The 15387-nt window shown below is 36.3% G+C and overlaps 1 protein-coding gene across 2 annotated transcripts in view; it reads left to right on the plus strand.

Annotated features, from left to right (window-relative positions):
* The window catches only part of LOC121729232 (GATA zinc finger domain-containing protein 14-like), a 78363-nt gene that overhangs the window by 50946 nt on the left and 12030 nt on the right, over window positions 1-15387 (plus strand). For both annotated transcript variants that reach the window (XM_042117679.1, XM_042117680.1), the window contains exon 3: window positions 1031-1393. In XM_042117679.1, the coding sequence (XP_041973613.1) occupies window positions 1053-1393 (341 nt within the window). In that variant the 5' untranslated portion in view covers window positions 1031-1052. The remainder of the gene's footprint in view (window positions 1-1030; window positions 1394-15387) is intronic.

Raw genomic sequence — 15387 nt, forward strand, 5'->3', positions numbered from 1 at the left:
TTTTCCCTTACTGCCCCGTTTCCTCCAGGCCAACCCCCTATAGAGTTTATTGTTAAAGTGTTAGCGCTAAAAAGTTTTCTTTTAATATATAGGTAATTTCGCATTTCAGGGTTTTTTATGTCAAACCTATAAGTCAAAAGCAAGTCTTTCAGTGCTGCTATATTCACAGAGAAAATATTAGGGTCACTTACACTTCCTAAAGTATTATCATATATCACTTATTTACGTTACACCTTGTATTTTGCGTTATACAAAACTGCTGATGATATTACGTCATGATTACGTTCATATTCAAAAGTGATTAGTAAACTAAAGCTGTTACAGCACACTTGAGAAATTATTTTGTGTCATCATTAAAACTGTAAATCATTTGTATTAAATCTGTCAAGTATTATTTATTAATTGATAGAAAACGTAGAGGTTAGACTCTATATTTTGAGATTCTCATTGTTATGCATAACTTTCTGTGGGTTTTTTTAATGAAATAAGGGGGCAAACGAGCAAACGGGTCACCTGATGGAAAGCAACTTCCGCCGCCAATGGACACTCGCAGCATCAGAAGAGCTGCAGGTGCGTTACCGGCCTTTTAAGAGGGAATAGAGAAATAGGGGAGGGTAGTGATGGGAAGGGAATAGGGGGGGTAGGGAAGGGAATAGGGTAGAGATTGGGCCTCCGGTAAACTCACTCACTCGGCGAAACACAGCGTATGCACTGTTTCACGCCGGTTTTCTGTGAGAACGTGGTATTTCTCCGGTCGAGCCGATCCATTCATGCCGAAGCATGGCTCTCCCACGTGTAATTTCTGTATTGATTTTTAGTTACACGTTCAACTCTTAGCCTAGTTTAAGTATTTGTAAAATGAGTACCGTACCTCGTAGATCTCAGTTAAATTATATAATGACGATTTTAATTAAAATGTCGCAAGTCTGGGGTAACTGGCTTAATCTGCAAGAAAAACATTATTGACAAACACCTACCAACCTAATCTTACTCTATCCCAACCACTCATCTTGATTTCTCTTGTCCACAGATGTCATTCCGCTCCAAGAGTGATGGATAGTCACAGCAGATCGGCGTCGCCGCGCGACGCGCCGCGGCCGCAGCACCGTCCCCCCTCGCCCCCCGCCTCCCCCACATCCCTCACTCCCCCCGCCGGCTACGACAACCGCGCCTACCAGCCCGACGACAACCACAACGCGTCCTTCGCGTCCAACGGCAACGGTCACGCCAAAGAACCCAACGGGGACACCAAGACCCTCGAAGCCGTTAACTTGGAGCTCATCAACATGACGCCAAAGAACGGCAAGAAGAAGGACGTGGAGGTCGACATGAACGCCACCAACCCCTACGATGAGTACTTCGTGCCGGTCAACGAGCATAAGAAGTATATGAGGTAAGGTTTTATACTTGTTACTTATACCATATGTCATTCGGTCGGCTTATGTCGATTCAATGAAAGTCGTGACATGAACTTCTTTCATAGTACCTTGTGTTCATGTTAATCATGTTTAAAATATGTTGTCTCTCTTAATCCTTTATTAACGAAGGTAAAGATAACTATAGTTAACCCTGTCTAAATATCACGCCTTTACTTACCTATACTAATTAGTACCTAATTACTATAGCGTATGTTTCTGTATGAAGCCTGAATAAGCCGCTTCTATATTTCTATTCAATCTACGATAAGTCATTTAAAATCAATATAATATTTTAATCACCATATTAGCATCAACGCAATCGGCTCGAACAAATGCATCCGTTGAAAAAAACGGATGGAGTTCACGACACGAACGGCGCCGGATCCAATCTGCCTTTTGAAACAATTTTTCATCCGTTTCTTTACCGGATGAGTAATTTCGGATCCTGCATGCGAGAATCGGACACGGCTGCCGGATGTAGCGAGGATAACAATAATATTCATTGCCAGCGCCAAAACCCAAAAAAAAAATCCCAGGATTCTCCCAATATTTCAAGGACATCTTACGCTTCCGTCCGTTTCATGGTTCAGCAGCCAGAACATAATATTTAATATATAAATGTTACAATCTGATTCATAACACTTCCTTGAATAATCTTCCTCGTACTTTTAATGGTCGTATCCTGCATTCGTTCCGGATTAAAAAATATAGCGTAGCACATACCTCAGTCATGTTTTGACAGCTGTGTAGAGCCAGTTTTTATCTGTGGTAATCTTTGTCTATGACAGTGTTCGAAACTTGAATAAGTAGGTACCGACGTCGTTATGCTCATTGCTCTCTGATAGAAATTAGAATGCTATGTTGATACATTACACATTACAAACTACAAGTAGGTTACTCGAAATCGCTTACACTAATCTTAATGACATAACAGTTTTTAAAATTTATCATGTGATCGAATCTCAAGATGTAACGGTGTATAGAAACAAATGAAGATTAGCAAACAATATTTCATTTTAATTGATTAGCTGAGGAAGCATTTGCGAATTGGAAACCGAAAAACAAACAGTAACAAGCATAATACTTTTTATTTTTGCCATGTAAAAGCAAAATACAGACTTTTTTTTATTACTGGCATAATTTAAGTTTTTTAAGTACTGGCCACCAACTGGCCACCCATTAATTTAAACGTGGAACTGCACAATTCGAATTAAGAATTTGAGAGAAATACTTTCACCATTTCACAATAATGCAGCGTTACTAATATCGTAACCGATTTGATAACTAATTAGTTACTTAACATTGTTAGACGACGATAACCGTTATCGTAAAAGTGTTTACTTGGACGATGTTTACTTCAGTTGACACAAAAATGTCTACTTTCTGAATAAAATCTAAAAAATATATAATGTAAATAAAACAATAATAGACTTTGATTAAGTCTAAGAAATATATTTTATGTCCTTTCCAGAAACCCAAAATTTATTTAAACCTTATATTTTATCAAAATCCGTTTAGCGATTTAAGGTAGTAAGTTCTATTATTAAAATCTGTGGCATAAACGTGTACCTCTAAAATAAAAAATCTGACATATTTTAACTTTTTAAATTGTGTTTCATAAAGTTCATTTGTCGAAATTATGCCATGAAGTTCATTTTCACTAAAGTTAGATAATAATAATACTTATTCGGAGGGCTATTATTTTGTACAATTACAGAACCGGTAGCTATGCGACATAGTATGTTATCGTAAATGTGGGTGACTCTAATGGACCGGTAGGTGGCTTAATGGAAGATTAAGATACACTAACAAACAAGAGCAAATTATATAACCCACTGAACCAGTTATTTACCAATTTGGCTAACGGTGGGCGGTATTGTTGGCTAGGCTTGGAGTAGTTGATAACCGTAATAGAGCTTATGTGGAAAACCGTTCAAAATGTTGTAAATTCTATCATAATATTATGATTTAACCTACAAACTAAACTTAAGACACTACATATTATGGATAATTTTTCTTTCTCAGCAACGAACTTAAATTTTCATCAAACATCATTTTTAAGATATTAATCCTAACTTGTTTACTTTAATTAGAGTTCAGTTTACACTCTTTCTATTTCTAAACAGAAATACCATTTGAGACAGGCTCATATTATATCAATGCATTTTCAACTCATCTACGTTTAACTGGGTTCACTATTCTGTCTCTAGCTCTTTCTTTTATAAGAAAGTTTCTGAAAAAGAAAGAGACGGAAACTCTTATTGAAGAAGAATATGAGGGCTTTATTCTTTATTCTGTAGGTATCTATATAATTCTCTCTGGACAGAGGCTACCTACATAACAACGGAACCTGAAATTAACGTGATCTGAAACTGGTTTGAACCGGCTACAACTTACACAACGTCTCAACGTCAACACCTGGACACACGGGGTATTAATACCAACGTACACATAGCGGGGAATTGACTACCGGGCCGCCCGTCACGGGCAGGTCTGTCGCATGTCTGCTCGTCAATTCCTAGGTACGGGCACAGACATGCCCGTTGGCATTCAGAGGTTTAGGTGTAAAGAGGTAGCAGACAGATAGACATACTTTCGCATCGACATTCGTATTTATTAAATTACTAAGGGCCTGTTTCACCACTTCCTGATAAGTGACGAATAGGCTATGCACCAATTAACTAACAGATCATGTATGGAGATTCTGTCAAAAAAGTTGTGAATTGCCTATTCAGCACTTTATCAGAAAGTGGTGAAACAGGCCTTAAGTATAGTATAGATAAATACAACTTTGGTCTTCCTTTGAAACTTGTCATAAGAAACGCGACAGTAGCTTCTAACTTAACATACTAGGCCGAAAATACGCAGTCGAAGTTCGGCATGATTACGCCTGAAATGTATTTTAAATTGCTGATGAGTGATAACACCATGCCGAAATTACGTCGTGTTATATTGTATGCGTAGCGTAATCATGCCGAACTTCGGCCGCGTATTTTTGGCCTAGTGTGTTTAGACACTTAAATTGCGAAAGGCAGAGAACAAGCAGTTATGTCCAAGCAGAGCTACAGTGTAAATTCTATACTTATACGATTTTTAACCGTCTTCCAAAAACGAGAAGGTTATACGTTCGGCTGTGGATTTTTTTTTTATGTATGTTCAACGATTACTGCGCCGTTTGTGAAATTTTTGTTTTGCTGTATAGGGTATTACTCCAATTTGGTACCATGTTCAGAAAAGTAGTGACCTGATGATGGGATCCATGAGTAATCGAGGGAACTCCTCAAAATTCAAATGGAAACATATAGTTTTTTTGGTTTGACATGAAGTATTTCAGACATATTTTACCAAAAAGTAAGATTTTGCACCAGAATACACCATGGTTCGAAGGTAGTGAACAGAACTCCTTACTCCTTATAGATACATATTTGGAGGTTTCGGCGTTGTCTTAAGAACTGAAAGCATATACTACTATGCAAATTTAATTAATCATCATCATCATCACCACTATTCCACCATACATCCATGAGTAATCGAGGGAACTCCTCAAAATTTATATGTAAACATATAGTGATTTCGATTATATGAGAAGTATCCTAAGCATATGCTACCAAAAAGCAAGATTTTACAATTAGATAATATACTATGGTTCCGAAGGTGCTAAGAGAACTCCGGATAGGATAGGATTTATAAGGATATAAATACAAGTTTGCGGCTTTCGGAGTTGGTTTAAGAACTGAAAGCATATGCATACTAATGCAAGTTATATTCATCATCATCATCATCACTACCACCAGTCACCAGACCATGAATCATCTAATTATAACCCTATTATTCGTACTTTTAATCGTCTTTAAAATCGAAACCCGAATTTGTCGAACGATTTAAAAAATTATGATGTTATGTCAATGTAAATGATTCGACCTCTGTGTTTAGGTTACCAAGTTAGCTATTTGATCATGAGATCTTTGAGGTATGTTAATCTCCTTAAAAATTTATACGGACGATTATAGTTATATTTGAGCATAATATTATACATATTATGTTGAGCATAATATTGCACTGATAAGTTTTCATTAGTGTAATGATAGAAAGAAAGTCACTGAACAGAACTTTAGAGCCTTTAAAGACAGGCGTATGAACATTAATTTTATCATTGCTTGATTAACACCAAGCATATTATACAGTGGTATATGCTTGGAGTTGCTTAAGCAATTCTGAAGTAGTAGTGATCTCAGACAATGAGTTCTCACATCATGAAAGTGTATCCTGGATCCAAAGTCACTAAGCATAATACATTAGTCTGTTCAGAAAACCTTATAAATGACTAAAAAGAGTGAAATTATTATTTTTAACAGAAAATTAAAACCGACTTCCAGAGTAAAAACTATAATAACATCCTTATAATATGCCAGTTCCAAAAGTTTCAAATATTCTGTCAGAGAACTGAAGATTCAGCTATATCTGGTACCGACTTCAAAATGATGAAGATTGAGTACAGAAATAGTTGAGGTTTAGCCGAATTCGGAAAAAGGCATTATTAGATAGGAAAAATTATTTAATACTTTTTAGTTCATATTATAAGGAAGTTATTATTGTTTTTACTCTGGAAGTCGGTTTTAATTTTTTGTTAATTATCACCTAAAGCTTTTTTTCTTAGTCGCCGAGAAAATAATTCATGTTTTTTGTGAATATATTCACATTTATAATAATATAAACTCCATGTATTATAGTTAAAAAGTAGCTGACCTTGGCCGTTAAGCTTGTGGCTTTGTGTCAAGGAGTTCTAGAACACTGATACGAATTTCAAATTAACCAACGGTCGAACTGTCAAAATGGCACGCTTGATTTGCTTACAGATTACATACCTATAATGAAAAAGTGTTTATGGTATTAACTGCCGCACTCAGAGTGGAATATTATAATAATAATCTCTATGGACGCTTCACACCACGTCAGTCTGGGCCCCGTGCTAAGTATCTGAAAGACTTGTGTTACGGGCAGCGTTGCCAGACGTCCCGATTTTGGCGGGACGTTTCGATTTTTTCATCAAAATTAAATGTCATGCGCGGGACAGGCTCAGTCCCGCTTTTCGGGGAAAGCCCGAACGTACGTGCAGCGTGCTGAGAAAGAAGGCGCGTAATGGGAGGTAGAGGGGTGGATTTTCTTTGGCTACTTTTGCTATATAATGTCACGTAAACGTTATTTTAATGCAACTACAAAGATAAACATCCAAAAAACTTTTGATTTCATACCTTTATTTACTTTGTCCTGCTTTTGACTGAAAAATCGAGCTTTTTCACTCAAAAAGTTCCAAAGTCCCGACTTGGCACAAAAAAAAATCTGGCAACGCTGGTTACGGGTACCAGACGACGGAAATATATTTAATACTTTTATACTAAACATATATTTAAGATTTTTATTATATCATACACATAATATTTAATATGAGTATCAAGACCCGGGAACATTGAAAACATTTTTGTTCCGTTGTCGGCGGGATACGAACCCGCGACCCCCGCCTTGAGCTCTGACACACTCATAACCATTGAACCACAAAAGTCGTCAAAAATATTAGGTAGGATAGTTAAAATTTTAAAATGTATGTTGTACTTACCGAAATAAGCACTCTAACCGCCGCGCCGTAGGTTAGTAGGTACTCAGAGACATTTAACTATGATTAACCTTCAATTTATTGAAGAGTTTGACAGCTGATAATGTATGGGGCTTATGTCAAAATTTAAATTAATTACAATATATTCAAAATATCGATATTTTAATGGTTGTTTTCAAAAGAGTTATTGACCATCCATCGTTCATTAAAGAAGTAATTATAGTCTTTATAATTATAGTAATTAAGTATAGCCTATTTCAGTGAGACAAACATTTAAAAAATGAATCCAACGTATTTTTTTTCTTTTTCAATATCCGGTTTAAACAAGCAATTTATACTAATAAAAGGCTATTTGTAAATCGTATGAGGAAAATGTAATAAAAAATACAGTCTACGAAATTGTTGCCGTGCGTATTTATTAAATAGTATAATTATCATTTTATATTATGTTACCGGCTATCTGTATAATTCGGCATTGTATATAAAGCCTAGGCAATCTTTGGGGCTGCACTGGTAACGACTTCCAACGATATCAAAATACTCAACATTTTGAAGATTGGGTATAGAAAATATTATAGTCAAGGTTTGTAGCGAGGTTTAAATAAATTCTGAAATAGCCCGACGGACGTCTAAATTGTCAAAAGTGTAAAGCTTAGGCCAAACCTACGCGAACAGGCGTCTGCGAAGCGGAGCGTCAAGTTGTCAAATGTGTTTTTTGTATACAAAACACACATTTGACAACTTGACGCTCCGCTTCGCAGACGCCTGTTCGCGTAGGTTTGGCCTAAGCTTCACATTTGTAAATGGTGGTGACTGGTGAGGAACTCTTAAGTTTTCTTATAATTATCCACAGAATTTTGTATTTTTTTCTGCCTGTGAGACCTTCCTCCGATATTAGCAAACACAACAAAGAAAGAATTAGCGGTATCGGTTCAGCCGTTCCCCAGATAAACGTTTACATACACATTAAGAGATTCATTTTTATATTATAAATAAATAAATTTCAAGAAATTGTTTAGAATCTAAATTCTTCATGCAATATGTTTTCTGTACATTGGTGCCAAATTCGGATTTTTACCCTATAAATAAGTATCTAAAAAATTTTAAAAATTGGACCATAAACACCACAGTGATCGTTATTTACGAAAATAAAAATTATATATATTTATAATTATTGTACTGACGAAAATATTGTAATATATTATAAAATTAAATCCGGTTAAAAACATGATTCATTTGCTCTTTACTTTATATTTAAACATAGTCTTCATCATCAATTTACACAATGCCGAGAGAACAGCAGGTATGCTAAAGCCTAGGAATTGTATAGATTACCTAGACAAAGTATGTAATGGATAATGATATTCATAATATTTCATATTATATTGCCTCTAACGCTCCTGGTATTGTATACATTGCCTAGGTATTGTATACAATTCCTGAATTATACAGACTGCTGGTAACATAATATTATACTGAACTCATGAATTAGTATAATGCCTTTATAACTAACAAACAACACAATATATTAAATCTTGAGATGATTTTTATATAAAATAAGTCCATCGGTTTCTAAATTACTTTTTAAACCATTATTCTGGTTACTTCCCTCGTTTTTATACCCAGGAAATGTCAGAAGTCTAAGATTTTGATCTCAGGTAAAATAAACCAGGTCTAGAACTTTAGAATCTAGACCTCTCACCGAAGAATAAAACATTTCAAATTATCAATAGTGTAATAGTTTTCATGCGATAACGACAAAGCCCGGTTATTTCTTATAATTGAAAAGATAACAATTATGATAGCGCTGTAGTTTAGTGTTACATCAGAAATAAGACATAACAATAGAACCTTTCATCGGAATTCTTAGAAAACGATAGGAAATATAAAAACTAGAACAAGCTTTGATAGTAGGATTACGCCAGGCGTAAGCGCTCATGGGGGAGAGACAAGATCTTTTCTTTATCGCTTCTGTATATTATAGAATAGGTGACCAAAATGTATAGAAATGACATAAGACGAGTCGAACGTCAACGTCATATTAATGAAACCTTTTGGTTGGCGATTCTATAACGAAGCGATAACGAAAAAGTTTTGGGTAAATGGCCTTGTCTTATTATAGAGATTAGAGGTACTAGATGACGCCCGAAATTACTTATTGTTTATCGCGTGGGAACCGGGTACATTTTTCCTGAACAAAATGTATCACTCAAAGTATCTGCTTACCAAGTTTCATCAAAATAGGTTCAGCGGTTTAAGCGTAAAGACACAGACAGACAGACACACTTTCGCATTTGTAATATATGGATAGGAAAAATAACATTATCTGAATAATTTTAACCTAAACTGGCGTGTCCTCAACATAAAACTCTCAACACTGTTAGCCTACTTATTAGTGGATTCCGTCACAGCATCCTTTTAGATTTTAAACTTTGTGTTAGAAAGTTTACATATTCATAGTTTTACAGTTAAACACAAAGAAATTCCGAACAATTGTTAAATACTTGACAATACAGAGGCCGCAGAGTCCTTTCGACGCACCGCCGGTCACAATTACATTATAAATATCATACAGTAGAGTAACTCAAGTGTGCTTTTGAAATTAAAAAAAAAAACATGATTAGCGCGCATGACGTTATTATACTATACGTTATTATAGCATTTACCCGCAGCTTCGCTCGCGTTAAAACGTATTATTATAATATTATAGCTGTTGCCCGCGACTTTGTCCGCATTAACATAGTACGGACCCACGTCAAAGTCCAACGCATATTTATCAAATGAAAAATCGGTCTAGCGGTTTGGGCGCAAATCATAAAAGTTTATTGTGCGGAAACCATACATTTTTTCGGGACAAAAAGTATCTTATGTCCTTTCTCGGTACTTAAAGTATCTCCATTCTGAATTTCATCCAAATCGATTGAATAGTTTACGTGCAAATCATAAAAGTTTTTTGTGCGGGAACCGTACATTTTTCCGGGACAAAAAGTATCCCTTGTCCTTTCTTATGTCTTAAAATATCTCCATACCAAATTTCATCAAAATCGATCGAATAGTTTACGCGCAAATCATAAAAGTTTACTGTGCGGAAACCGTACATTTTTCCGGGACAAAAAGTATCCTATGTCCTTTCTCGGGACTCAAAGTATCTCCATACCAAATTTCAGCGTAATCGGTTCAGCGGTTTGGGCGTGAAGAGGTAACAGACAGACAGACAGACACACTTTCGCATTTATAATATTAGTATGGATTATTTTCTTGCAACTTACTTTACTGCCTGATAAAACGTAGACATTTTCAAGACAGTTACAGTCGACAAGATATCTTACTGTCTCATAACAAAAATATAGTCAAGACAGACTCTATGAGAATGCTATACAAAATTCATGATAAAGTAATTAATTACTACATTTTGCCATATTACTAAGTTATCTGAAATCCTACTTATCGCCCGATTCAAACGGGCTAGTATGAAGTCGAGGGTCTACTGTGTACATATATATTTTGTCACAACCCAACTCTGTTGGCACAGATTTATAAAAATGTTAATTTGAATAATAAAGCGGACGTTACCGTTATGGAAAAGTAGTTTGTTGTTTGTGTTGTTAAAATTTAAAATGTGTCAAGGATTAAGGCCCATCTGCACGGAAATATGTACGGTTCCCGCACGATAAACTGATTTTGGCGCAACGGAGTTGCGGGCCTCATCTAGTCATAAAAATACGATGAACGAAACCGTTAGCATAAAGGTACCAAAAATAACATATAAAATGTCTATACAATGTGACACCGGTGCGCGGTGTCCGATCATTTAATGTCATGATGTCTGGCATACCTGTTTTATTGACAAATTGGGAACCTGTATCCTTCCTCGAGGTCTACTCTTAGATACCTGTGCTAAATTAAATAAAAGTCGGTCCAGTAGGAACAAACAAACTCTTTAGTTTAACAATAAAATTGATAGAATAATCATACAATATACATACACATGTAGCCCCTGTAGGCATGGGCGTAGCGACTAGCGAGGTACGGGCAGGAGAGCTATCGGTCGCTTAAATGCTCATGAGTTTCATACCTAAACGTGAGCAGAGAGACTTGCGGGGTCAGAGGGGAGGCATTCAATCCCAGTTCGCTCGCTCATATTTTGTTTTTAATTTTTACCTCACCTTTAATGCTATTGTGAGATACTCATATTATGTTAAATATCACCAATTCGAAGTCCAGGATTTTCTTAATCTGCACCCCCCCATAGAATCCTGGCTACGCCCATGCCTGTAGGCTTAGCATGGTCACCATTAAAGCGGTTTCTTTCTACAGAAGACTAGACAAAGTGATGGATTGACAAAGGTAATCCGCCATTTTATCACTAAAATCTGTCAGTATGTCGATTCTTTCCCGTTTCACGTAGTTATGCTAAGCCTGCAGTCAGATCCGTCTCAGTCTGAAAACGTCTTATCTAATTATACATTCCCGACGCACGCCTCACGCCTCGACTTTTAAAACTTCATCGTGATTACATCATTATTAACGCCATTACCGCCTCATTATCTGGACAATGCTAAACAGTCGAAAGGAAGTTTCTTTTTAACGTACTTTTAAAGAGGAAGATGGTTTTAGAATAGCGGGGCTATTCACAATTCCCGTTTAACTCGTTCAACCCAGGCCTTAAGGGCCTCACACATTAACAGGTCGCCGGCAGACCGTCGCCTGACAGTTAATCGGAAAAGACCGCAGTCTCACAGTTCCCCTGACGATTTTGTAGATTTTGTATAGACGGTCAATGACTATCAGGCAGCCTGCCGACCAGAGCCTGCAGGCGGACTGTTAAGGTGTGGGACCCTTAAGAGGGAACGCGGGTGCAGTAGAATTTAAACGAAGAAACTATTGCCATCAAGCTTCACCCTGCGCCGGCACGTGTATTGTGATAGGGACAGATACACTAAATCGAGGTAACGTAGTCTTCTGATTCCTCCTTCAAAATAGAGCCTATCTAATTATTATTTTTATAAATATCTTCAAGAAGAGTGAGTCTATGCCTCTACGTTTTTATTAATTTATCTTAAAGATCTTTCAAATTTCAAATTTCAAAGTTGATTCTCAGAGCTTTTAGGAAGAAAATAACAAGTCTATTCTTCAGTAAAAAAAATCATCTCTCTATCATAACCATGCTAAGCGTGCTGATATTGTATTTTATATATTCACGTTTTGTAGCGTATGCTCCAAAGGGCATTAAAATATCTATTGCGTTATGTTTCCATGGCACGTATAACATTATATTTAAAAAAAACTCTACAAAACGTAATCCTAAACATGTAGAAACGAGAAAAGCCATTTTTCTCAGAGAAATATCGGAAGCAATTATTGTTAAGAAAATTGTATGAATAGTTCATGTATACTGTCCATTAGTAAGGTGGCGTTTAGCTTGCGGAAAACACCATCAAAACACGCACAAAATGGCCCAAGAGTCAGCGACAGCCAGACTTTCATCATTTTGTAAAAGCTAAAAGTTTTCCTGTTTATTGCCAGACAGAATTTTGTCACAGATATTTGCGATGCGATGCGAATTTGCAGTTTTGTGTGGGAGCCCTAAACTGCCTTTGAGGTGGTCTGGTAGAGAGGAGCAACTGTCAAAAATGTTCGGCAGTGAGGTTCAGAGTAAATGCACCTTACCTGTTTTTTTTTTAATTTAATTCTTAACTAAACTATATATCTAAAAGAAGGAAAATATATTGGTGATTTGCAGGACAGGCTCAGCCTGCAGGCGCCAAAGTTATGCAATATGTGTAAAGTCTGTTATTTATTGTCTTCGTAAGTTCGTATACAACTCCTAGGTCATAATATAACAACACAATGCAACAGATGCTAAAAGTTTTTAAATAAAGATTATTATTATTATTAAATTGAGCTTTATATTAAATTTATATTATTTTCGTCTATTACAGTTATACTATCGAAGGTCAAGTAGACCTTCAGAATTGGATAACTCTTTTGGAGGTAACCGCGATCGAAACTCCATAGTTGCTGGTCGTTTTTACCTCTATAGGAGTCATAAACAGGTTAACTTTCAGCTATTATAAAATGACGAAAATCTGGCTGCCGCTGGCTGTTAGTCTAAGCCACATGCCATGGATAAACCATAGCCAATGTAGAATTGCGCAAGTGAAAATGATGGTCTCATTCATGAATGTCAAACGCTTGCTCAATGAACTGGTCTGATTCGAGACAATAGAGCTTTGTAGTACCTGTGTATTGCTAAAGCATCAATAGAGGAATCTTTGGCACCTAAAAACAAAGAGATAAGGGGCTTATCATACTTGCAATCAGTAAAATGCGGAGGAAATCAGTACTTCAAGTCTGCTATTTTAATCTAGTACTCGTATCGATTAGGTTTCAATTAGATCTTAGTCTAATTATTTAACTAGATAGTATTCTTTAATCTCAAACGAAAGTCAAACGCTGTCTGAAAAACCTTTAAAAATTTACCGTTTGCTGTTCACTTGATGTAAGTATAAGAAAACAGCTCATTGCTGTTCGATAGAATCCGGATTGGATTGGTCGAAATGGAGTCACAGGATCGAGATACAGGTTGTCGAAAACGTTGACCTGGGACCTATCAGACAGTGAGCGGTCATGCGTTCAAGCGTTCTGCGTTCGCATTCTGCGTTCGAGCGGTCAGTCACACAGAAGCAATTATTACGACGCGGTCAGAACACCTCCCGTGTGAGTATCTCTATAACGTAATACAACACAAAAGACCAAAACTGACCGCTTAAACGCTTGATCGCATGACCGCTCACTGTCTGATAGGTCCCTTAATCCTTCGATCGTGGATTCTTGGAAATCCATTGTTATTCTATTGTGTCTCGCTCACCGGTGAGCTTATGGGGCTTGATGGGTTAAGGTTTATCACCTAGTTATCACCATAAAAATTAAGAGTGAAATTAGAAACAAAACATTACCTACTTTCTTCCATTAAACATAACTAAACAAACTGCCGCACTCAGAGTGGAACTATGAATAATAAAAACTAAGGAAAAGTAACTCTGTCAAAAAACATGCTCCACAATACCAGAGTAGACAGAATTATAGAGTATGCCGACTTAGAACTGATGTTGAAATTTTTAAATTTGACGTATTATGACGAAAATCGTCGCTAGGGTTGTTAACTTGTTACCTACGAATTTAAAACTATGACATATTCGCTGGACGTGTTCCTCTTTGGTCGTATTGTTGTTTGTATTTTGGCACATGCGATTAAAATTGTCAGAATCCAATTTTGAAATCTTTATTTTAAATATTTAAAAATAAATTATATCAGCCAGCGCGAGGCACATTCCGTTTATAATCCTAGTGAAACCCGACGAATTTGACAGATATTGAAAACTGTCCGTTTCTTTGTAGCGAACTACTGGTAGTTATGTCTATTGTGACAATACTTGTCAAAAAAGTGTACCTTAGGTACACATTTCAATACATTTGCAATATTTAGGTGACCTTGAGCGGTACTAGGCTGACGTTACATGACAGATCAAAAGGAACCAAATTTAAAACGGTAATAGTATGGGAGTTACGATTCGTTAGTTTTTATTATTCGTAGGAGTGGAGCATAAATTACTTAAATGTAATTAATTCAAAATTTTGACATATGCCATCAATTTAATGAAGAGTTTGACAGATAATGTATGTACTTACGTACATTATCTGTCTAAGGCCCACTTGCGCCAAAACTTTGAGTTAAATAAATAACCCGGGGCTTAAGAACTCAGTGTTAACGTTTTTAATTTTTAACTCATACTACATATTGCACCAGAAGAATTTATCCCAGAGTCAACTAACCTGGGCTTATGTCATGTTCATTCATTCTTTTTACATCCAGCCAAATATGATAGGGCGAATGCTGAATAATTTAAGTGTACTGCTCTCTCTCGCTCCACAGTACTTTAAATAAGGCTATCTCCTTATGTCAGATTTGAAATGAAAAATCTCAGTTTTGATATTACTAACCCAGAGTTAGTTGATTTAACCCTCCGACATCGGTGGGTTAAAAATTTAAAAAATTAACACGAGGTTAACTCCTAACTCTTGGTGGTGCAAGACATGATGTGAATTTAAATTCGAAGTATAATTTAACTCAGAGTGAAGCGTGTTAATCCAGTCTGGCGCAAGTGGGCCTAACTCTTCATTAAATTGAAGGTTAATCATAATTAAATGTCTCTGAATACGGCGGTAAGACTACATCGACGTTGAACGCAATATTTAGTGTTTAATAAATCATATATTTAGGAAGGATATGATTTGATTAACGAATAGAAAACGTTAATAACGGCGTAGTTTTTTCGAGAGCCGTCGGACACTAAC

Source organism: Aricia agestis, chromosome 8 (assembly GCF_905147365.1).
Source record: "Aricia agestis chromosome 8, ilAriAges1.1, whole genome shotgun sequence".
In the NCBI taxonomy this organism is placed as follows: domain Eukaryota; kingdom Metazoa; phylum Arthropoda; class Insecta; order Lepidoptera; family Lycaenidae; genus Aricia; species Aricia agestis.